This window comes from Durio zibethinus, chromosome 23 (assembly GCF_047325235.1).
Source record: "Durio zibethinus cultivar Kanyao isolate XHJ-2024 chromosome 23, ASM4732523v1, whole genome shotgun sequence".
Lineage (NCBI taxonomy): Eukaryota > Viridiplantae > Streptophyta > Magnoliopsida > Malvales > Malvaceae > Durio > Durio zibethinus.
The window spans coordinates 6,897,989-6,919,840 of NC_143184.1; the positions used below are offsets into that span (position 1 = coordinate 6,897,989).

Sequence of the window (21,852 nt, forward strand, 5' to 3'; positions counted from 1 at the left end):
TTTTTATTAGATTTTGACAAACCTGCTAAAAGAAATTACCTAATAAAGTTACCAAACAACCCTCATAGGCCATAGAAGATGAGACAACCAAGTAACCACCCTCCAAACTCCGACACCCTTTTTCATTTTATCGACCATTCGATCGATCAATAATTCAATCGAAACCAAACTCGACGATGGGGACGGCGGGTGGGAGCGACGTGGAGGCGGGGTTCGCCAAGCTACAAGGCGAAGACTTCGAATACTATATGCAAACTTACTCGATAATGCTCGGCCGCAACTCCAAGAAATCCACAGTCGACGTCGACTTAGCCAGCCTCGGAGGCGGCATGAACATTTCGCGCCACCACGCCCGCATCTTCTACGACTTCACGCGTCGCCGTTTCGCGCTTGAAGTCCTCGGCAAAAACGGCTGCCTCGTCGAAGGCGTACTCCACCTTCCTGGTAATCCTCCCGTCAAGCTCGATTCCCAGGACCTCCTCCAAATCGGCGACAAAGAATTTTACTTTCTTCTCCCCGTGAGGAGCATTCTCGGGGGAGCCCTCGCGCCTAGGCACCATGTTTCAATTTACCAGACAGTAGGGGCTGGGGCCGCGGCTGGAGGGATGCCGCATCATGGTTACCATGGCGGAATGGAGGCGGGGAGAACAGTGGGGTCTGTGTCGGGTTCTGCTGTGGTGGCAGCGGGAGCAAAAAAAGGGAAGGGAAGAGAGTATTATGAGGAGGAGTATGGGGAGGAAGAGGATGTTGGGAGTGGTGGGAAGAAGGTTAGGAGGGAAGAGTGGTATAGTGGGGTGGAAGCTGGGTCAGGAGGAAAGACGGGTTTGGCGGGAGGATTAGGTTAGCAAAATTGATTTTTGTTTTTTCTTAAAAGGTTTATCATTTGTGCGATTGTTTAATCTAATTTTGTCTTTTATATTTTCAGTAGCTGTGATCATGGAAATGTAGGAAGAAAATTTACCATTCCTTAATAATTGCTTTGTAAAGTTTATTATTTTGTAGATTTTTAGAGATTGATATATACTGTGAATTATTGTTGTTTTGGGATTATTTCTGCCATCTTGTATGCTGAAGTATTAAGACATTTGTTAGATAGCAAAAGGGATTTGTCAGATAGCAAAAGGGATTTGTCATGTTAGTTTATTAGAATGACAGATCTTGGTTTTCGAGAATATCTATGTCTGAGTTATGATATTGCTTGCCTCGGGTGCATTCTTTCCTATGTTATTCTTGGTTTTTTGGCTATCATAGTTACTGGCTTTGGTAAATACTTGTGGTTGCAGCACTGAAAATGATTTGCTAGATTGAATCTGAATTCTTTTTTCCTAATGGTCTTTCATTTCCTAAGCATCATCCTTGTTGATTTCATGGTTTAATCTTTGTCATCATTTTCTAGGAGTGTCCCATTGTGTTCCTTGAATCATTAAAAATGTCTCTAGGATTTCAACGTCTGTTGCTGCGATTGCAGTTGATTTCCTATTGTTCTCATTTGTAGTTCCCTTTTCTTGGTTGGGAGTTAGTTGTTGTTACACTGTAAGCAGAGCCTTACAGAATTTAGATTTTTTAATGCTCTAGATAACAGTAAAAATTGAAGAAGATGTATATAGTGGACGGCAAATTCTTAGAGTTGACACTGTTTAGTTGGATCTAACAAAAGTTAGGCTTTAATATACCATTGCTTATCTTTTTTCTCGTTCTGCAGCTCCTAGTGAATTTTGATCTGGTTTTTGAGAATTTGCACTAAGCCATTGGGTTATCCTTGTTCTGAGTTATTTTAATTTCTTTGGTAATTGTTAAAGATACTCCTTAGGACTTGAATAGTCTGTAGAAGTAGAACATCCAATGTAGTCAGCTTGAAGCTTTTAATGAAACTTGTGATGATGCCTCCAGAGAAGAGAGAGATGATGAATAGTGATTTTTGAAAGTATTGACTGACACTGGTTTAACACTTTATAGATGTTATAAATTGCCATAGTCGGTCAGTCATGGAGGGCATAACTTTGGTTTTATGGCATTTATTGTTATCTTTTGCGGTATTTACTCAAGCAACACTTACATTCTCATCACTCAATTTCATTTCCCACACTATTATAGGCTGTTGATTCTTCTTTTTCATCTGACTCTTTTCTATTAAGCTTATGCATAGCTTGGTTTTAGTCAGATCTAAATCTGGAAGGATGCTAGTGGTATATCCTGCCTCCTCAACCTGAAAATAAGCAAGAATCTGGTAGAAAAGTAATTTTTTATAGTTATCAACTTATCATGTTATCTATGAGGTTTTAGGTATATAATTTTTGTTAATTTGCTAAGCATTGCTATATCTATCATTTAAAAATGTTCCTTTTGATTTTTATAGCACTGAAATTATTTGTTTGATTCCATGAACAGTTTTATTGTTTTCTGTTAGTCTTTTTCACTTATCAGTTTTTCAGCTGAGGACATGAACTTTCATTAAAGCTGTTCTCTTTCAATCCTATCAACATTTTCTCTCTGTATTTTGCCTGAACTTAGTAACTAGAAGTACATCTTTCTTATTTACTTGATGGATAATAAATTCTGTTTCATTGTCGCGGTAATGTATGCAGTTCCTGTAAAGAAGAAGGTCCCATCAACATTTTCTCTCTATATTTTACCTCAACTTAGTAACTAGAAATACATCTTTCTTATTTACTTAACGGATGATAAATTCTGTTTCATTGGCCCGGTAATATCTGCAGTTCCTGGAGAGAAGAAGGGAGAGGGAAGATCAAGAGTTGACCGTGAATCTGATAATCAACAACTTATGCAGTTGGAAGAAAAGGATGTGGTGTCATCTGTAGCTACTGTGCTTTCTGATCTTTGTGGTCCTGGAGAATGGATGGCCATGGAGAAACTTCATGCTGAGGTTAGTTTTAAGCTTAGGGTGATCTAAATCTTATGCTATTTTCATTTTGAGCTTTTGACCTTGCATCATTTTAGTTTTAATGATTTTTTGCTTATGACACCCCTGGCAGCTTGATAGTAGCCTTCTTATGCTTTTTGATTCTCCCCATATTGATGTGCTTTACCATGCTTTAAAGACTTTGACTTGGAAATGGTTTTATTCTATATTTTGCTTTGAAATTTTGACAGAGTAGGAATGCAGTTACAACATTTCCTGTTTGATTGATGTCATGTTTTCAAAGATGCCGGAAGTATGATGCACCTTATTGGAGAAAGAAAACAAAGAGAATCCTTATCAGAGAGTGATAATGATTAATGAAAACAACCACCACTAGTAGTTCTACTTTTTTTTCTTCTTCTTCTCACATGCCTTCTTCCTTTTCCTCCTCTTCAATTTAGAGGAGCAAACAAGATTTATTCAGTTTATTGTTATAATTTAAGGATTTTCAAATGCACTAACTATTTCCACTCCTAACTTCCATTTGTTTTAAATGGGTTCAAATTGAATGATTTGATGATTGCATCTCCATAGCATATTTCAATTGGATGTCTAAAAAGTTAATAAATCTTTATAAAAGAAGAATAGATAATTCATTGACTAATGTTTGCTTAAGGAGCTCTGATCATTGTTCCCTGCATTTTTTTTTTCTTTCTCATTTTGTTTATCTCAGCCCTGTGATTTTTTAGTTTTAAGATTTTACAAGATTGCTGACTTCCTGTAATTTCATCTTATTCAGCTGGTTGAACAGTTTAGTAATATCTGGCATCACAGCCGAGTTAGAAGGTATCTTACATCTGAGGACTGGCCTGGTCCTGAATCCAAGGGGAAACCATGGTATGGTCTGCTTATGTTGTTAAGAAAATACCCTGAACACTTTGTTATCAACACAAGATCCAAGGGCCGGATAACCCTGGAGTTCGTCTCTCTTGTATCTTTGCTTACATAGAATAATGGTCACAGAGCATCCAGAAGGCACTTCCCTTGTATGTTCATCTTACTTGTCTTGTTGGGGAATTCAAAGAAGTTGCAGAGTGTAGAAAATGATGCTAATGTTCTTAATCTGGAGAGCCACCCACTTTGAGCTCTGAACTGACTTATTGCGTATATGTAGCTGGATGGCAGACTTAAAAGATTTATTACTGTCATCTGTTTTTTTTTTTTTTTTTTAATGAATCCCCTGTACATTTTATGCTGGCAATAAAACTTTCCTTCCACGAAAGGATGCTTGTTAAATATTATACTGTTTTATAACTAGTATGCCGGTAGTCACATCCATTTGAGATTTGCTATATGAACTCTCTTGGTGGCTTGGTTGATAAGAATCTATAGCTTAGATTATTATAATGATACTAGCAGTTTTTAGAAGGCTACCACTGCACATGAGATCCATGTTGGTTCATGGAGATGCAAATCCCTTATCCTACGGGAAAGTCTGCGTCAAGCACTCTGGAACTTGTCTACATTGAGTGCCTGTAGCAGATAATAGGGACCATAACGAAAATGCGAAGTACTTGGGATAGTAAACAGTTAGTGGGGTCAGCTAAAGCCTAAAACTTGACGAACAAGTTCAGGAACAAGTAATTTGAGCAAGATTCCTATATAAGGAACCAATTCTAGATTCATTTTAATGTGGTCCAGTAGTTGTTACATTCCCTAAAATATTAAAACCCAAAGTTCAAATTCCATATACCAAAAGGAAAAAGGAAAAGCTACATTCCGTAGAATATTGATCATTCTTGACTTTGGTTATGCTACCCACCCGAGCAAGTAGCAAATACTTGGGCTGTTGGGCAGGATGCAGCGATGATCAAAGCCTGCTGACATAAAAATTATGATAAGGAATATTGGAAGGCACGTTTAGTGGCATCCACTTTAAATGCTTTGTTCCACAACTTTGCAAGCAAGAAGTGTTGTTTTACCACTGCATCTATATCTATATGTATATATGTAAAATATTAAACCCTTATAAATCATTCTTGTTTCATCTTCTTCTTCAGCTTTTTCTGGTTTCTTTTAGCAATCTCATGAAATAGAATGAATTTCGTCAAGGGGTTCAGATTCCACCCAACTGATGAAGAACTCATCGAGTATCTGCATATCAAAACCTTCGACCCTGATTCTGTTGTCCAAGTTATTGCTGAAGTCCAAGACATCTGTGAGTCAGAGCCTTGGGAATTACCTGGTAATAATATTTATTTATTGCATAATTTTAGCAGTTTCTTTGCATGTTTATCACCGGAATGAAGTCTTGCTGAACATGTTGCGACACTTCCAAATACTCATATTTGTTAAATATGCATGTGTTTGTCTTTCAGGGCGTTCGACTTTGCAGACTGGGGATCGGTTGTGGTATTTCATGTACCCCCCAAAATACAAGTACCGCAATAGTAAGTTAATTAGCAGGACCACCCTGGTTGGGTATTGGAAACCTACCGGCAATGCTCGAAAAATAATTAATCCTGACACTGGAGAGGAGATTGGCAGCAAGAAGACCTTGGTTTTCCATAAAGGCCAATATAATGATAAGAACAAAAACAGGACTCCTTGGGTTATGCATGAGTACGAACTCAAGGTTACTCCTAAGGCAACTGATTTTGACCAAGTAAGTGATCATTCACATGCTAACATTCTTTTATATCCATTCATTTCAATGAAGTTTATTCATGAGCTTCACTGCACCAATATTTTGCTTCAGCTTTAAATCTTTTTTTTTTTTTCTTTCCTTTGATGATGAGGAAAATTATGGATACTGTTGCATCACAAATATGGTTTACCTTCGCATCCTCATGCTTTGTTATTTATGGATGATTACGAAAGCAAGTTATTTGAATGATTGAATCCTATGGCTTATATGTTCTGTTTTTCTTTGCCATCCTAAAAGTTTCAACAAGACGGTTGATCTTTTGTTTATATATACACCTTAATAATACAGATCTTTTTGCCCTTCAATTTACGTAGAAAACTTTCAAACTTTGTAAACTGAAGAAAAAGGCCGATGTTTCAAGCGGTGAAGCTAGTGAATCAACTCAGCATTCTCTTTCTAATGTAGAAAATCATGTAGCAAACAATGTAACGTCAGAGGTTAGATGCTTTATGAGAATATATTTCTTTTTTCAGTCAGTTTTCCATGTCGGTTATGATGAGCATGTTCACAACTATTGTTTATTTTTCTATTATCAGGACCCCCTAGACCCGAATGGGTCATATGAGCCAGAAGCATCTAACGACCATGACGGTGTTCATAATCATTGCAGCAGCGTTGAGACGTATGCTGGAAAGATAAGCAATCAACATAACATGGTTAATGAGGGTGAAGACTCTAATTTATCATCTAATGTCGTAAATCATGTTGCAGAGGATGCCGTTCTAAAAGTAAGATGCCTGATGCGAAAATTTTTGAACATTTATCTGTGTGGATGATGACTATCTAAAACTATTTCATATTTCTCTGATTCAGGAACCCTTATACCTCAAAGAGGTGTCAACAGAAGGAAGTGGACCCAAAGACAATAGGAGGGTTCAAAATCTGTATAGCACCATTGAACAGAATGATAAGTCTTCGAATTCAGTTCTCACTAACCATGATGAAACTGTCCCTACAGAAGCTGAGGGCTTCAAAGTGCCTTTTAATTTAGAGCATCTTGCTGATGGGGATTTAATTCCAACGGTAAAATCTGTTTTTCTTAATCATTTATTGGTTCATATTATAGGAAAGATACAAAGAAGTAAGCTGTTTTTGTCCATTTTTCAGGAACTGTTATACGATTTAGGATTATCACTTGATGAGTTATCGCCGGAGCCAGAAGCAACTAATAAGTCTAATTGGATTCAAGAAAGAAATACACAACAGTGCTCGGCTACTTACAATGAAGACTTCGGCTTGCCCTGCATAGGCGTGATGATGGAATCATCCAATTCGATGGAGAAATCTACAAAAAGGCCACGCCTTCAGTATGATGGATTACACCATCATGTAGAAACAGGGGAGGCTCAACCTTGGGGAGAAGAATACCTCTGTAAAAGCCAATCTATACAAACTGATTCTTGCAACAGAAGGGTCACCACTCAGATTGGAGGAAGCATCACATACCAGTAATAAGAAAGAGCTAGAGATGCTCAAGAGAAATGTTAGAAGTTTTAAGATATCTCAAATATTGCAGAAAGAGAAGAATGTTCTTTTTTTTTTAGTATTGTTTTTTGATCATTGAGATATCCCAAAATTTGCCTTTTGAGATGTTTCTGCATATATATTTTGATGGTAATAGAACTTTGCTTCTTGGTTAAGAAAATTAATCTCCCTGCACAGAATTGTTGTCATGGGAGAGGCAGTGAGATGACTTGATCTTTTTCCTTTCCATTTGCCAGATAGTAAACTAACATGGTTACATTTGCATCCTTTCATGCCTTTGGAAATTAGTTGCTTCGCGAACAACTTGGTCATGTCTTTATTTAAATAAACCACAGTCACCCACATGCACAACTTTGGTATTTGGAGTGGTTGTCACAACCGTGTGATTACTAGAGCATCGGGCATACTGGAGGAATCATGGAACGTACAAATGCCTAACCTCAAGGGTTCATTTCCCTCGATGGACTCCATTGGCAATCTGCCAGCAAGTTGCAACCCATAGTCCAAAAGGCGAAACTGACAGAAATTTGTTGTCAAGTTATATTACAAGCAGGAAAAGCATAACCCATGCAAATTTTTTGTAGAGAATCGTTGGTTGTCATATTCAACAATGAAGCAAACAAAGACGTTATAATCATTCTCAAAAAAGTTCATTAGAACAAATTTAGACAAAGGTGACAGCAAAATATAACAAGAAGATCAAACAATATTATGAAAACAAAACAAAAAATTAATAAAAGGGGAACCAAAACTTAATCTCCAGCAAAGAAAATATTAGCGGCCAAATATCTGAACTAGCATTATCCAAAGCATTATTATTGATAATTATATAAGCACTAATACATGAATAATATCCCACCTTCATGATTCTTCTTTGCTTAGAGTTTTTCTTCGTGTGTACAGTTTTTCTTCTCGAGCTCGTTTTGCAGCAAGGGCTTCTTCATCAAGCACTTGTATAGGAGACCATTCTGGCAACTTCAATGAACCGCTATTCTTGTCAAACATAGATTCACTAAAGAGGCGTAATTTAGGTCTTAACTTAAGTGCAGCAAAATCTACTGCCGTCCCAACAACAGTAAAGATGAGTACATAGCGACCAGCTAAAATGCCAAAGAAGAAACCTTTTAAAAGAGACATCATGAGGGATGATAAAAGTGACAATCAAGCAACTTTTGCACTTAATTGCTTAAAACATCTGGGGTAGCAATGCAGACGGATACTCATCCACACTTGCACAAGCACACAAATAGAGAGAGAGAGAGAAAGAGCGACAAAACTTTACCTTGTAGACGACCCAGTACAGCACCAGTTCCAAATCTAGCAACTGCAGAATTCAGTAGATCATCAGGTCCTGTTTCACGAGTTGCTCTTACTAATTCATGGGCTTCTGCCAAATTAAAGGTATTATTACAGTTTCCAATTTAAGTAACAGTTTGCAAGACATATGGTGCTGTTGTACGAAAGCATCCACTATTGAATCTGCCAGGTGGCAAAAGCCTATAGCTCCTAGTGCCTTCATTTCCTCAAGAAGAAGATCAGGTTAGCCTCGGCAAGGCGGGAAAATGGCCGAAGACAACTGGGTGAAGGCATGTGTTCTCAAAATGAAGATGTAAATGGCCAGATTAAAGAGAAGAATAAGGTGGAAGGAAGCAGGGTTCCAATTTACACTTAAAGTTTTAGATGCCTGCTATAAGTTTAATGCATTTCCCAATGCAGAATACATGATATTGCTTTTTGGCCCACTATCTTCAAAAATCGTCACCGTAGGTACATTAGCTAACACAAAAACCTAGAATTTTCACAGAAGTCAAAAGCTGCATTAACCTTCTGAGTAACATATTTTTATCCAATAACACTACTACTAGCCAAGAATGAAAAAGATTTAGTAGTTTTCAGTATCCATGGTATAGGCTTTCTCTCGAATGGAGTCTGCATTTGGCATTTTGATGCTAACTCACACATGACCACAAGAAATGAATGTAGTGTACCTACATATGGTACAGAGCTATGTTACGGAGAAGAGGATAACTTCCTGATTCTTATGAATATGACAATATGAGAACCAGCAAACTCCCTACAGTAAATACATCAAGGCATCAAACCTAAATTCCAAGGTATAAACACCTAAATATGGTACTCTACCGTAGTTCAGTCCCTCCCCAATGCACTGCCCCATGGTGTCAAACAACGCCATACTTATCTAAGTCAAGAAAGCCAATCACCCACTTTACTTCAATTTCTCCACGTACATCACTTCAATTAATGACTTTGTCAAGGAAAAATATTGCACACAAAGTGAATTCAGCACAAGCTAGAGGGGGATCTACTCTTTGTTGTAGGACGTCCATGGACACCCCAAAAAATTAGAAAATAAGAATATTTAAAGGAAAATTTTCTATGGATACCCCTAAAATTTTCCCATAGACACCCTTTCCATCAACAAAATTGATAAATCCTTTGATAATTTTTTTATATGTATTATAAGTGGACACCCCCGAAATAAATCCTGGATCTGCCACTAGCACAAGCAACTCATTGTTTATTTCAAAAGATCAAAGCAAACTTATATTATGACTTGCATTATATATGACTACAAATGAAGCCACTGAAGAAAATATGACCGACCCGCACAACCAATGGCATAAAATTAGTAGCAGGAATTCCTGTAAGACTCTTTTTGGTTGTTGTTATTAAAGCTGCATTTAGATGCAAAAAAGAGCAATATCTTGGAAGAATTAAATATTAAAAATATGGTTGTTATAGATAATGAAACTCATGGTTTTTCTTTTATTCAAATTATGGTTGAAATTACAGTGCAATTCAACATTTTTTTGCTAATTTACAATTGAAAAAAAAATTTGGCTTTAATAATTACTGATCACTTGCAGTTAAGTACTTAAATTAGCTGATAGCCAGAAACTAATAGCAATGAAGAAAGGAAATACCACAATAGCAGCCGGTGACAAAAGCGAAATTAGTGGCATAAGTAGCTGAAATATTAGCAAGGCCATGCACTTTTCAATGCTTTGACACCAACCCAACTCCTCCACCAGCAATCCCTGTTTAAAAACAAAAAAAAAAAAAAAGAAAAACACCCACAACAAAGCCAACCAACATTCATGAATCCTGATGTTTCAAGAAATAAAAAGTAATTAAAAAAAAATCAAAGTTTTAAGTGAGAGAAGGCAAAAGTCAAAAGACCTGCAATGATGATGGCGATTTTCCTGGATGGTTGGTGGATGCCATGTTTTAGTTTGGAACTTTTTCTGGGTCCAATGAGTTCAGTTTGTTGTGTTTGCGAATTCCAGGGAGATTTGATGAATGAATGATTTCAATTTGCGTCTTTTTTATCTTCAATTACGGACCAGAAGAAACTAGACGCTGGACTTTGAATATGGAAGAGTTATGTTGGGTAAGATCTGGACCTGTTTTATGATAAGGAAAGGCCCAATACCCAGAGATTTATTGAGTTTTGGTTTATCAGTCCAAAAATCTATCTATTTGTATCTTCAGAAATTGGAAATTTTAACATTTAACGTCTAAAAAAAATTGTCAACATGGCTTAGTATGATGACATGAATGACATATGTTCTTAAAAAAATTTTGAGGTGAAAAGGTACTTTGGATGTTGTAATTTAAAGTTTAGGGATTGAGATGGGAGTTTTCATATTTAGATATGCAGAATTATTTTGGTAAAGTTTAATTGAATGTTGAATTAATTTATTTAATTTTAAATTTTGATTTATAGGTTTTTAAGTAATCTATATGCTTAAGTTTTGTTTGTTTAATAGAAAATAATTTTTATATTTTTTTGATAAAAAATTGATTGATTAACGAAAAATAATTTACTGATTAATGAATAATAAGATAATTTTTTTTAAAAAAGTTGTCTTTTCATTTTTTAAAAAGGAAAACATTTTTCATAAAAGAACTATTTATAGATAAGACTATTTATTAAGCTTGTGATTATTTTTCTACTCAAACAAAATAATAGATATGATTTTTTTAAATTCAGGTTTGAATTGACTCAAAATATTATTATATTAATAAAAATATTTTATTTAATTTTTCTTAAAAAATTAAAACATTAATATTGAAACCCATCTAATATTTTAATTTTTAATATTTTAATATTTAATATTTTTATAATTCTATTCAAGTCACTCATTGGACATGATATTTAAACTCAAGTTTGATTTGATCCAACTCAAAATATTAGTATATTAACAAAAAAAGTTATTTTTATTTAATTTTAATTAAAATATTAATATTAAAAGTCTTTTGATATTTTAATTTTAAATATTATATTTTGTGTATTATTAAATACAAATATTTTTTATATTTCAATAATAAAAAATAATATTATACAAATAACAATTTTAATATTAATATTACTTTAATATTTTAATAATTAATATTATTTAGTACAATATTAATATTATTTTAATTACATGAATATTTTTAATCATTTTTTATTTTTTTCAATTTAAAATATATATTTTACTAATAAATTTATTTATATTCCCATTTTAATAATAAATATAAATAAATAATATTTATGTCATGATTTAGTAATAAATACTTTTAATATATAATATAATTATTTTAATAGTATAAATATTTTGAATATTATAATATTAAATATTACTATTTTAATATTATTATACAATAAAAATAATATTTTAATAATAGTAATACTATTTTAAATATTTTAAAATATCATTATAAATAATTAATAGTTTTATTGAATGTTTAATATTAATATAATATTTTAATATTAAATATGATTATTAAAAGAAAATTATTTTCTAATATTAATAAATATAGTAATAAATAATTTTAATATATTTTTTTATTAAATAATTTTTTATATTTTAATAACAATGTGAATAATATTTTTAAAAAATTTTAGAAAACAACTAAACAACAAAAATAGTTTTCATTGACTAATTCCAATAACCAAAAATCTCAATTTTTTCAAAAAAATTGTAAATATTTTTTCCAAAATATTTTTTTTAAAGTTAATTTAGTGAAACAAATAGACCGTTATAGTTTCTTTTTTAAAAGAAATTTTGGTTTAATTCTTTAGCTGTAATGCAAAGATAGGTGTGAAAAAAAAAAAAAAAATCTTTCTTGAGCACAGTACACCAACTTTCTTTTACTCTACATTTTTATACTTTTAACACAGAAATTTCAAAGACAGGGCAACCCGAGCAGGACAGGAACCCCCGGCGTCTCCCACAGTAATAGCGGATGGAACCATAGAGACAAGAGTACAATTGGCATGCTCGTAACTAGGACGGATTTTTAATACTTGTTGGAGACAGTTTTTCGAGCATTCTGCATTTTGCTCTACATGGACAGCAACAATGACCTTAAAACAAGTTCTGGATTGGCTTCTGCTTGGGGGAAAATTAAACAAAACAAAGGCACTCCCTATCTTTGCATGCCTTTCATCTGTCTAACAACAATGGTGATTCATGATCAGGGTAATAATGCAACTAATATTTACCACTTATTACGGGGTTAAACACTATAGGTATCTGCTTACCGGAAGATAATGAAATCTATATACTACTTCGCTCTAATAGGGGCCTTTTATACACCCAAAAATGGAGAACATGCAACTAGAATTTAATTACTGAAACCAGATTATTCAGCCTCACTCTCAAACCATTGTTTTTCATGAAGCTGAAGAGTCTGGCCCCACTTCTTCTGAAGCTGAGAAGCTATTGACTCCTTGTTTGCTGTCCCAGTCACTGTTCTCCATCGCAGGTTCAGACCTCCTTTTTGGTTCAACCCCAAGCCTTCGCTTGTATTCTGTAATATCATCATTTAAATTAATATCTAAATTATAAAAGCCAAGAAAATAAGGTTAGAAACCATAAAGAAAAGGTTACTTTTATTGGTAATTGAACGGCGAGTATATGCCAAAAACTCATCCCACTTAAATTTCCTAAGCTCTTGCTTTTCCTCCTCTGGTAGCTCAAAGTTAGGCTCCCTTCCACACATGAAAGCAGCTCTACAGACAAAAAATATCTACCAATGAGTTTCAACATCCCTCAGTCTATCTATCAATATAACTACTCTGTAAGACTGTAAGACTGTAAGACAGTAAGTTATATAGCTGTTTACTAATCCTTTACATAGAGAGGCTAGGCATCATATATACCTTGGCAACTTTTTCATACATACCATCTCATGTTCTTGTCTAATTTGTATATGTAAAGCACTTTTATTGTATTTATCATCAATACACATGAAGACTTTCAAAGAAATTCATTAATAACATGAAGAAGAACAATTTTACCTCATACCATGGCAAGTATGAAAATAAATGAATAACACTTGTTCTTTTAGCAATTCAATGTTCTTATCAGACTATTACATATAAAGCTTAAAGTTTTTTGTATTTATATTAATTTATCCAACCTTCATACTTCATGCTACTGAACAATAATATTTGTACTACAAATAGTGATAAGAGTTTCTAGACAAATTGTAGTAGCAATCATTACAAGCAAGATAAAAGCCAACTTATTACCTGTCATATAGACGGGCAGCTTCTTCTTGAGAACCAACAGTTCCTAAGTGAATCTGCTTCTTGTCAACTTTTATTGCGGCCTGCCATTTCATATTTTTGAAGTATACACCCCTCATTAGACATGGTTCTTGGTTTTGAACATGCTTCCTCCTGTGTCGCTTCCTGCGTTTGATTGGTTGTCCTACAGATAATAAAATTGTACATGGGCATCAGTCGAAATGTAGAAATTAAAATGGCTCCCAGAATCAGATTTTGATGCTGATGAGTAATGACATGTTTTATCTGGAAGCACCATGGCATGAACTCAGTTCTGAGAGACATTAAATAGGGGTTAAAAACTCTCTTCCGATAATTGCTTATGTATTTATGTCAAACATGACATTTATCACAAGCAAACTCTAACATAGCCCCAATTGAAGATAAAAAGAAAAGTCCAAAATGCACACATCAACAGGATTCTAATACATAAGATAAAACAGTCCCAATTTGCACACAAAATAACTGCAGATCAAGTCATTTTGATAGCATCATTTCACATCGTTGATTCTCTAGACAGTAGTTTCCCGTACTGTCCTGCTTGAACTAATGTTGTCGCAACTATGAAACTTTGACGAATAAATTGTACAATAATTTTATTTTTCTTCCTATGCACATGTATAAAGCTTATATGCTGGCCTCAATTCTGGGATACACAACAATTAGTGAGAGGCAAGAACGGAAAGCAAGAAAGCAAAGGGCATTAGGAAAGAAGTAAGCTTTTGGAGGGTTTTAGCATAATCTGCACAACATAATTAAACCATCTCAATATCAATACAGGCTTTACCATCATAAATGCAAATAGGGCAGGGATGCACTTCTTTCTAGCCATTTAAATCTGAACATGGAGGAATAGTAAACAAACATGACATAAAACTCATCAATGAGTATAAGCTAGTATTTCCAAATGCTTAGATTCCATTAATCCCAAAAGAGCACATATAGCCAGCCAATTTACCTTTTCAGATCAGCTGCATCAGGAATTTGATAAGCTGGAAACCCATTAATATCATCTTATAAAACATAAATTTTCAACTGACTTCCTTCTTGTATGCAATTTCTCTATTTCATTAAAATTACCCAATTTTTTGTGTTTTGTACATGCATCAGAGACAAAGGAAGTGAGAGAAAGGCACTATATTTTTTGTTCATTTTCTATCTTACTAAAATAGACATGTAAAGAGAAGAAAGTTAAGGAGGGGGGAGAAAGGAAGGAAAGACCAACAGCAAGTCATAAACAAGTAAAAATTTTCCAGCTTTATCAAAATTAACAAACATATGGAACACGTGTTTCCAAAGAGACAAACCTGGAAAAGGTTGATTATGATGCTCTTTTGATGAACCATAAGCGGAAACATTTGATGATCCGGAGCCACCCTTAGCAATGCTTTTCTGAGAAACAGTATCAAATAGTTACATGTAAGTGTTTAGCAAAAAACAGAAATTAAACAGTACATGCCACATTGTATTTATCTATCATGACATCAAAAACCTGAATCATTTAATAAATTTACAAAGAACTTTCATTTGGATCCATGCCAATTAAATAAACTCAAAAATAGCAAATATATATATATATATATGAATTAAAATTACAGAAAGGGTTTACACAAACAATGAAACAGATTCTGAACTGCACTTTTTTACCTTACAAGTTAAAGCAACTCTTAATCAAGAATAGAGTTCCAGTATGCTAAAAACAAGGGCACTTAAATACCGTTTTAATTGACAACTGACTATTTAGTATTTACCCAGTGATTCTAGCTCAAAAAGAAACCACGAGACATTAAATAAACTTTTTAATAAGAATGGATGCCCCAGGATGCCATGACTGACCAAACATCAACAGTTAATGGATTCATCATATCCTTTTCATTCCTCCATATCCAGCTCAGTTAAACGAGTCAAAACAAGTAGCATATACCATGTCATACTTATTCTCATGGATCCACCTTTTAGCTCACTGCTATATAACATAACCACACATGCCACCAACAAATGGCTTGGACATTCACATAACTATAACCACCATACCAACCATGAAGATTGGCCAATCACATGAAAAGATGCAGATGTGACCAGCTACCATGAAAATATAGATAGCAAAACAATGATGAAGATAAAATGTAATCTCTGTCAGTAATTATCAACTAAGGATACATTCTTTCATGTTTGCGTTATTGCATATTACCAATCCTTCCTAAAACATGGAATTAAACAAGATCCACTACAAGGAAGAAGAAATTCTTCCATAATGACAGATGGTCTTTCCTTTTCCCCTTTTGTGGACAAAGGGGGATGAAATGACTCACTCCTAGAATCATTATATTGTGAAAAACACACCAGTAAATATATAATTATAGACAAAGCTAAGTTACAAGACCAGTTTAAGATTGGCAGAGGTTTAAAAGAAAGGGGAAATGAACTATGATTGAAGACCCATAATGGCGTATCCTTTCCTCTCTTCTTTTTATTTTTCAAGAACACATAATGAACCTGACACCCCAGAGCCACTCTTGTGCGTTCTATGCATGCTGGTCATTGAAGATGCTGGATGCTATAAATATGTCAAAGTGGTCAATAATATTAAGGCAAGCATCCATAGCCCAGGGGCAAAAAGATAAAAAGAATCTCTGTAAGCTGCTAAGTTCATACAAAATGGTAAAAGAAATAGTAATATAAAATCAACTCATATCAATGCAACCAAGAACTCAAAGTAAAATCGTGAAAACATTTGACATTATATCTGATCGATTGATTAATAATGCATTCTTACCCCATGCATGTGGTTGATGGAATCTGAAGGCATGGGATGCACACTGACTGATTTTGCATTCCGACTTGAATTTTCAGGAGCATATCCATTATCAAAAAATCTAGGAAGTGGAGTCAGAAAGGAACTCTTCCCTAAAAAAGGTCACCAAACTTGGTGAATGAAATTATTCAAGCATAATTTAGAACTTGTTCCATTACATTTTATATAAGTAACTCGTAGTTCACTCAAACACGCTGACCCTAAAAGACACAAAAGCAAAGAATTGAAGGAAACACTTTACATAATAGTACATACTATAGTAAATGTTCCTACTCATTGTTATCAATAGAAGCAATTAATCATACAAAATAAAATACATCTCAACCAAAGCTTACCAGCGCAGAGTCCCAGGAGCTTGCGTCTGCGTAAGCTTACCATTGCCAATCCTTTAATCAATGAACAATGGTTTAGTTGATCGTCCTTTGCATTTATCCCTGTGTTTGTGCGCCTAATATTACCAAAGATGGGCGAGTTAGAAGTGGATTAGACAATTTGAAAATGACAAAACATTAAAGAAGAATATATCAGAAAATGAACAAGATGGCAGATAAAAACAAAAAGTTGAGCGATATAGGAAACAGAATTATAAGATGAGTAAACAAGATATCACCTATCATAGTTATATAGCAAAAGGAGAAAAACGTCAACAGATACAAGGAAAGCCATCAAAACAAAGAGTCAATTCAAGAAATCTGACGCACCTATGCGATTTAGACAAAAAAAATTCAAGGAAAATGGAATTACCAGGTGAAATTCCCATACGTTAATCAACTTTTTGATATCAAATATTAAAATCAACCACAAGTACTTCTTACAGAATTCGGTTGGCTGACAACCAACTATTTTCTCATCATCACGTACGTTTGAGTTCAATAATGCTACATTGACAAGCGGGGGCTAAATCCCATGTGATTAGATTTCTAAAAAACGACAACAGAGTTGATGCTGGTAAAACAGAAATCATTCATAAATGGAATTAGAGAATAATATGAACAAACCAATGCAAATCGCATGAAGCGCTTTTAGTCACCCCCTATTCATATGAAATGGTATTAACTTCTAAAAGTTAACCAGGCTCCGGATAAGGCGGCAAGGTGACATAAAGCTCAGCCATAATTTTTTATGTAAAAAAAAAAACAAAGATAAATTCATCATAATTTGCCTAAAGTAAAGCCAAAACTTTCATCATTTGAAACTAACATAGATGTCCAATAAGTCTGCCTAAGAAAAATCCCAATTATCTCTCCGTGGAAAATAAGTCAACCCCACCAACCTACCACCTTCATGGACGCAGAGGCAGAGAAAAAAACAAGACCAAACACAAAACTCAAACCCCAAAACACACAAAAATCAAAAAGGAAAAAAATCCACAAAGCCAAAGCCTTCAAGCCCATCAAAGCCAAAAATGGCCATGACTCCAGGACCAGGAACCTCAAAAACCACCCATTACAAAGAAGAAGATAAATAAATAGACGAAAAAGAAAAGTCATTGGTCATATCCTGTGTTTGGTACCTGAAAAAGAGAAAGAAAAGGTGGTGGTTGACACAGTGTAAAAACCGAGGAGAAACAAAGAGAGAAACACGGGTTTTCTAAGGTCAAAACTAAAATCTGGTAAAAAAAATTCAGGATTTTTTGTTGGTAAGGGAAGGAAGGAAAATGGCGAAAGAAAAGAACAGTGTTTTAAAGGAGTTGGTGCTGGTGTTGTTGTGGTGGTGGCTCATGCATCTACCACCTTTTGTTTGTTTGTTTTTGTGTTAAACTTTGCTGAGTTTTGAGTGAAAGCCCTTTTTTTTTATTAATGAAAGGGTGGTGGAGATGCCGGTGGGAGAGATAGGAAAAAAAATCAAAACAAAGCAAGGCCAAACAAAGGCAACAGCCGAGCCACAGGCCAAGTCTTTGGAGAGAGAAAGAAAGTTGAATACGAAAAGGACAACGTCTGTAGTCAACCATGATTCCTCTATTGCCCCTCTCTTTCTTTCCAAATACCACATTGCTTTAGATTTCCCTAAATACCCTCTTGATTTTATATGATATATTTTTTTTAAGCTGGATTATTTCTTTAGTGTATTATTCTCTTAAAGAAGGAAACCATATCCAATTGACAACCAAAAAAAAAAAAGCTTCATTTCCTTATCAATCATATGGAATAATGTCTTGAATGTAATAAGCTGATGTGAGAGAATGTATTTTTAAATTATTTTTAAAAAATTAAATCCAAATAAATTTTTTAAACATATTTCGATCTATTATAAAAATTCTTAAAATGTATGTAATAATCACTAATTCAAAGAATTAGTATGAGCTAATATTTTCAATTTTATTTTTCTGTTTTTGTTTATTTTTAAATAGGTTGATATGGAATATTGGCTTTCTTTTTAGCAAATTAGAAAACAAAGTCGTAGAGACAATTAGATATAAGAGTAAAACTTATATTTAAAAGGATAAATAGGATTAATGTGGCTTAAAATAATATTTGTCTCATTATATTGTCTTCCTTTAAAAAAATTATTGAGATTATTTTGTACAAAATGTCATACTTATTATTGGATTAAAATAAAACAAAAATTTCCTTAAACTTTGTCAAAAATGTTGATGTTATTCATTTCTAATAAAAACTCAAATTTTTATCAAAATGAGAGTGAAAATAAATATTACTTTGTGGGGATAAAAATAAAGATGTATATGATTTTAAATTTTATTTGGAACAGGAATATAGGTAATATTGCACTCACATTATATCCCTATCCTACATATTTTTATTTATATTTAGTAAATAAATTTTTTTATTAAATAACATAAATTATTATTTTAGATTAATTAAAATAATATTTTTTATTTAAAAATATATTAGTATATATTTATAAGATTTATGTAAATATACAAGATAAAAATAAAAATTTTGTTTTTATTTTTATTTAAAGCCATCAGTACAATGATTAATCATCCTCATTAAATATTTACGAAAATAAATATGAAAATACATTAAAAATACCTATTGAGTGTCTGTATGAGAATGAATAAAATATAAAGATTTAGAGATAAAGATGGCGATTATAATGGGGAATACTCTACTCGTTTTATACTTTATCTACTGACATTCTTAATTTAAACGGAATGAATATAATATAAAAATTTAAATATAAGAATGTGGATGGATAATGTTTTACTCGTCCTGTATCTTATCCATTAATATCCCTAATTTATATAAACCCTTAACTTTTAATTTTTAATTTGTAAATAAATAAATACATAATTTTTATTTTTTCTTAAATAAGTTTTAATATAAATTAATCTTTTATTTAAAATAAAATTTTAAATAAATACTAAATACTAATAAAAAAAATTTATTTAATTACAATAAAAATATAATAATTTATTTAAAAAAATAAAATAATTCAGAAGCTTTTTAAATATTTTAATCTTGTTATTACTAAATATTCTTTTTGAATGCGATCACATCTTAATCAAGCAGTTATTACAATCACTTTTAATGATAGGCTAAAAGGAATATTCTTTTTATAGGGCTAACTTTTTTTTTTTTTTTTCAATTAGGATGAGCGTTTGCTCATGCTGCATAATGACTTTAAATATTTTGTTCCATATTATTTATAATTATTATATTATAATTAATTAATTATAATTTAAAATTATACAAAATTCAAAATAAATATTCACATTTATAAATAATAGAATTTTATATAACTATTGCTATAATTAAATAATTATATAATTATAAAAAATAAATTATAAATATAATTCTCCCGCTGTCATTTGGTTTTCACCTTTCCTTTTTAAGATAATAGCTAGGTGAATTTGAAGCATGAATTATTTTGCGAATTAGGAAGGAGAAGTGATATCATTACGGCACTTTAAAGAGGAAAAGAACACTAATTCTATTTAGTATTTACTTTAAAAATTAAATTAATTTAGTATTATTATCACAATTAAAAAAGTTTAAATAAAAAAATCCGTTTAAAAAAGTGATTAAAAATTTAAAGTATTTGATATTATTGTAAAAAAGTGTTGTGAGAAATTAAACTATCTAAACAAAATTATAAAATATTAAAATATTAAAAATGTATGAATAATTTAATAATTTTTTATTTGAAACATAGTTTTCACTAAACGTATTCTTTGAAGAGTTTTTTTTTATTTAGATTGACAAATCAAAATTTTAAATTAAAAAATCATATTTTATATTGTTTAGCATTAAAATTATGTCAAAAATAAATTTTAAAAGTATAAACTATTTTTAATAACAATGTTAAAATAAATCTTAAAAGAGTTAAAAAATTTGAGACTTTTTCCTTAGCCCTTGTTAAGCCTTATTATTTTCTTACTAGGGCATAAAATTGCTAGCCATATATTCCTTGTGTTCCAGTTTTTTTATGATGTCTTAAAATTACGTCTTATTTTTTTTATATATTTTAAAATTATTTTAATCAATTTTTTATTTTTTGACATTTAAAATCATGAAATTTTAATTTTATAAAAAATTTTAAAATTTAATATTAAATACATTAAAATCAAAATTTTTTTAACTTTGTAAAAATTAATACATGACAAATATTTTAAAACGGAATAACAAAAATGAAACTAAATGTTGGTCAAACGACTCAAGCCTCTTATTTTTCAAAGAATTTCATATATGGCTAGCTGGAAATCATCATACAATTTAAAAATCAACATGTCACATCAAGTTCCTTGAATTTCTTCTGCTGGAAAACTACCACATGTGTGCATAATGATTTTGGATTTGTTAGAGGTACTTAGACCAAGCTTAAGGTTATAACATCAAACCCATTCTTACATTACACATTGTGAAACTGAACAGAGTACCCATCAATTTACTGGTCCCGGTGGCTTTGCTAGCCAACTCAAATGTGTTGTTTCTTGTTTTGGCCAATCCAAAGAACAAAAATATTTACTGTCAGATTTAAAAGTCAAGAATTGGAGTTTAGAGAATGTGATGTGGTTAATTGGAATGGAGGGCAATCATGTCATATGACACTATAAGCCAAGCTGGCGGGTAAAGGGGTGAGAAGAGAGGAGAAAATGGGGAAAGCAAAGGGTGGACAAAGGGGCTAAGAGAAATTATTAATAGTGTGGTGTGGGTTGGTTGGTACCTGGTAGCGAGCGAGGGCACCGACGGTGCTCTGATTGGATGGGCGGCCTGCCATACAAGCTGTGTGGATAATGTCCCGCCAACCTCAACCCTAAAGCCTTTTTCCGCCATTAACTTCATATATATATTCCAAGCTTTTTATGGTTGATATATAGATTCCAAGAATTTATAATAGGGAAGCTAATTTACTGACCAGTTAACAGAACCAAGCTCCTTTTTTATACTTTTTTCCCTTTGTTTCTCGTGAGAAAAAGAAAAATCAATTGTCACATCAAGGTT

General features: G+C 32.7%; 4 protein-coding genes across 22 annotated transcripts; 2 read left to right on the forward strand and 2 right to left on the reverse strand.

Annotated features, from left to right (window-relative positions):
- Nucleotides 1-144: 144 nt before the first annotated feature.
- Nucleotides 145-4,156, forward strand: LOC111314417 (FHA domain-containing protein FHA2-like). The gene is made up of 3 exons (XM_022915761.2): nt 145-840; nt 2,718-2,884; nt 3,660-4,156. Exons 1-3 carry the CDS (start codon nt 177-179, stop codon nt 3,867-3,869), a joined length of 1,041 nt encoding a protein of 346 aa, XP_022771496.2. The 5' UTR covers nt 145-176; the 3' UTR covers nt 3,870-4,156.
- Nucleotides 4,157-4,288: 132 nt separating this feature from the next.
- On the forward strand, nt 4,289-7,019 carry LOC111314418 (uncharacterized). Of its 2 annotated transcripts, XM_089752172.1 has the most exons (6): nt 4,289-5,105; nt 5,239-5,525; nt 5,882-6,004; nt 6,104-6,295; nt 6,381-6,590; nt 6,675-7,019. In XM_089752172.1, exons 1-6 carry the CDS (start codon nt 4,958-4,960, stop codon nt 7,017-7,019), a joined length of 1,305 nt encoding a protein of 434 aa, XP_089608298.1. In that variant the 5' UTR covers nt 4,289-4,957. The 2 variants fall into 2 exon arrangements, with proteins under 2 accessions (XP_089608298.1, XP_089608299.1); XM_089752173.1 differs by lacking the exon at nt 5,882-6,004.
- Nucleotides 7,020-7,066: 47 nt separating this feature from the next.
- On the reverse strand, nt 7,067-10,551 carry LOC111313100 (uncharacterized). 12 transcript variants are annotated; one of them, XM_089752176.1, is made up of 5 exons: nt 10,254-10,510; nt 9,998-10,111; nt 8,335-8,376; nt 7,912-8,020; nt 7,067-7,568 (listed from the first exon to the last, which is right to left on the reverse strand). In XM_089752176.1, exons 1-4 carry the CDS (start codon nt 10,296-10,298, stop codon nt 7,931-7,933), a joined length of 291 nt encoding a protein of 96 aa, XP_089608302.1. In that variant the 5' UTR covers nt 10,299-10,510; the 3' UTR covers nt 7,067-7,568; nt 7,912-7,930. The 12 variants fall into 12 exon arrangements, 4 of the variants coding, with proteins under 4 accessions (XP_089608302.1, XP_089608300.1, XP_089608301.1 ...); XM_089752174.1 differs by having other exon boundaries at nt 7,912-8,027; nt 10,254-10,509; XR_016332354.1 differs by lacking the exon at nt 7,067-7,568 and having other exon boundaries at nt 7,741-8,020; nt 8,335-8,841; nt 10,254-10,551.
- A 1,780-nt stretch (nt 10,552-12,331) lies between these two features.
- LOC111314419 (ethylene-responsive transcription factor-like protein At4g13040) lies at nt 12,332-18,333 on the reverse strand. Of its 7 annotated transcripts, none has more exons than XR_016332627.1 (9): nt 17,263-17,406; nt 17,058-17,148; nt 16,783-16,895; nt 16,409-16,539; nt 14,940-15,024; nt 13,597-13,777; nt 12,953-13,074; nt 12,604-12,872; nt 12,332-12,509 (listed from the first exon to the last, which is right to left on the reverse strand). XR_016332627.1 is itself a non-coding variant. In XM_089752668.1 (8 exons), the coding sequence occupies exons 2-8, from the start codon at nt 17,111-17,113 to the stop codon at nt 12,736-12,738; spliced, it is 825 nt and encodes a 274-aa protein (XP_089608794.1). In that variant the 5' UTR covers nt 17,114-17,148; nt 17,263-17,406; the 3' UTR covers nt 12,332-12,735. The 7 variants fall into 7 exon arrangements, 5 of the variants coding, with proteins under 5 accessions (XP_089608794.1, XP_022771503.2, XP_022771502.2 ...); XR_016332626.1 differs by having other exon boundaries at nt 12,332-12,513; XM_089752668.1 differs by having other exon boundaries at nt 12,332-12,872.
- Nucleotides 18,334-21,852: the final 3,519 nt, after the last annotated feature.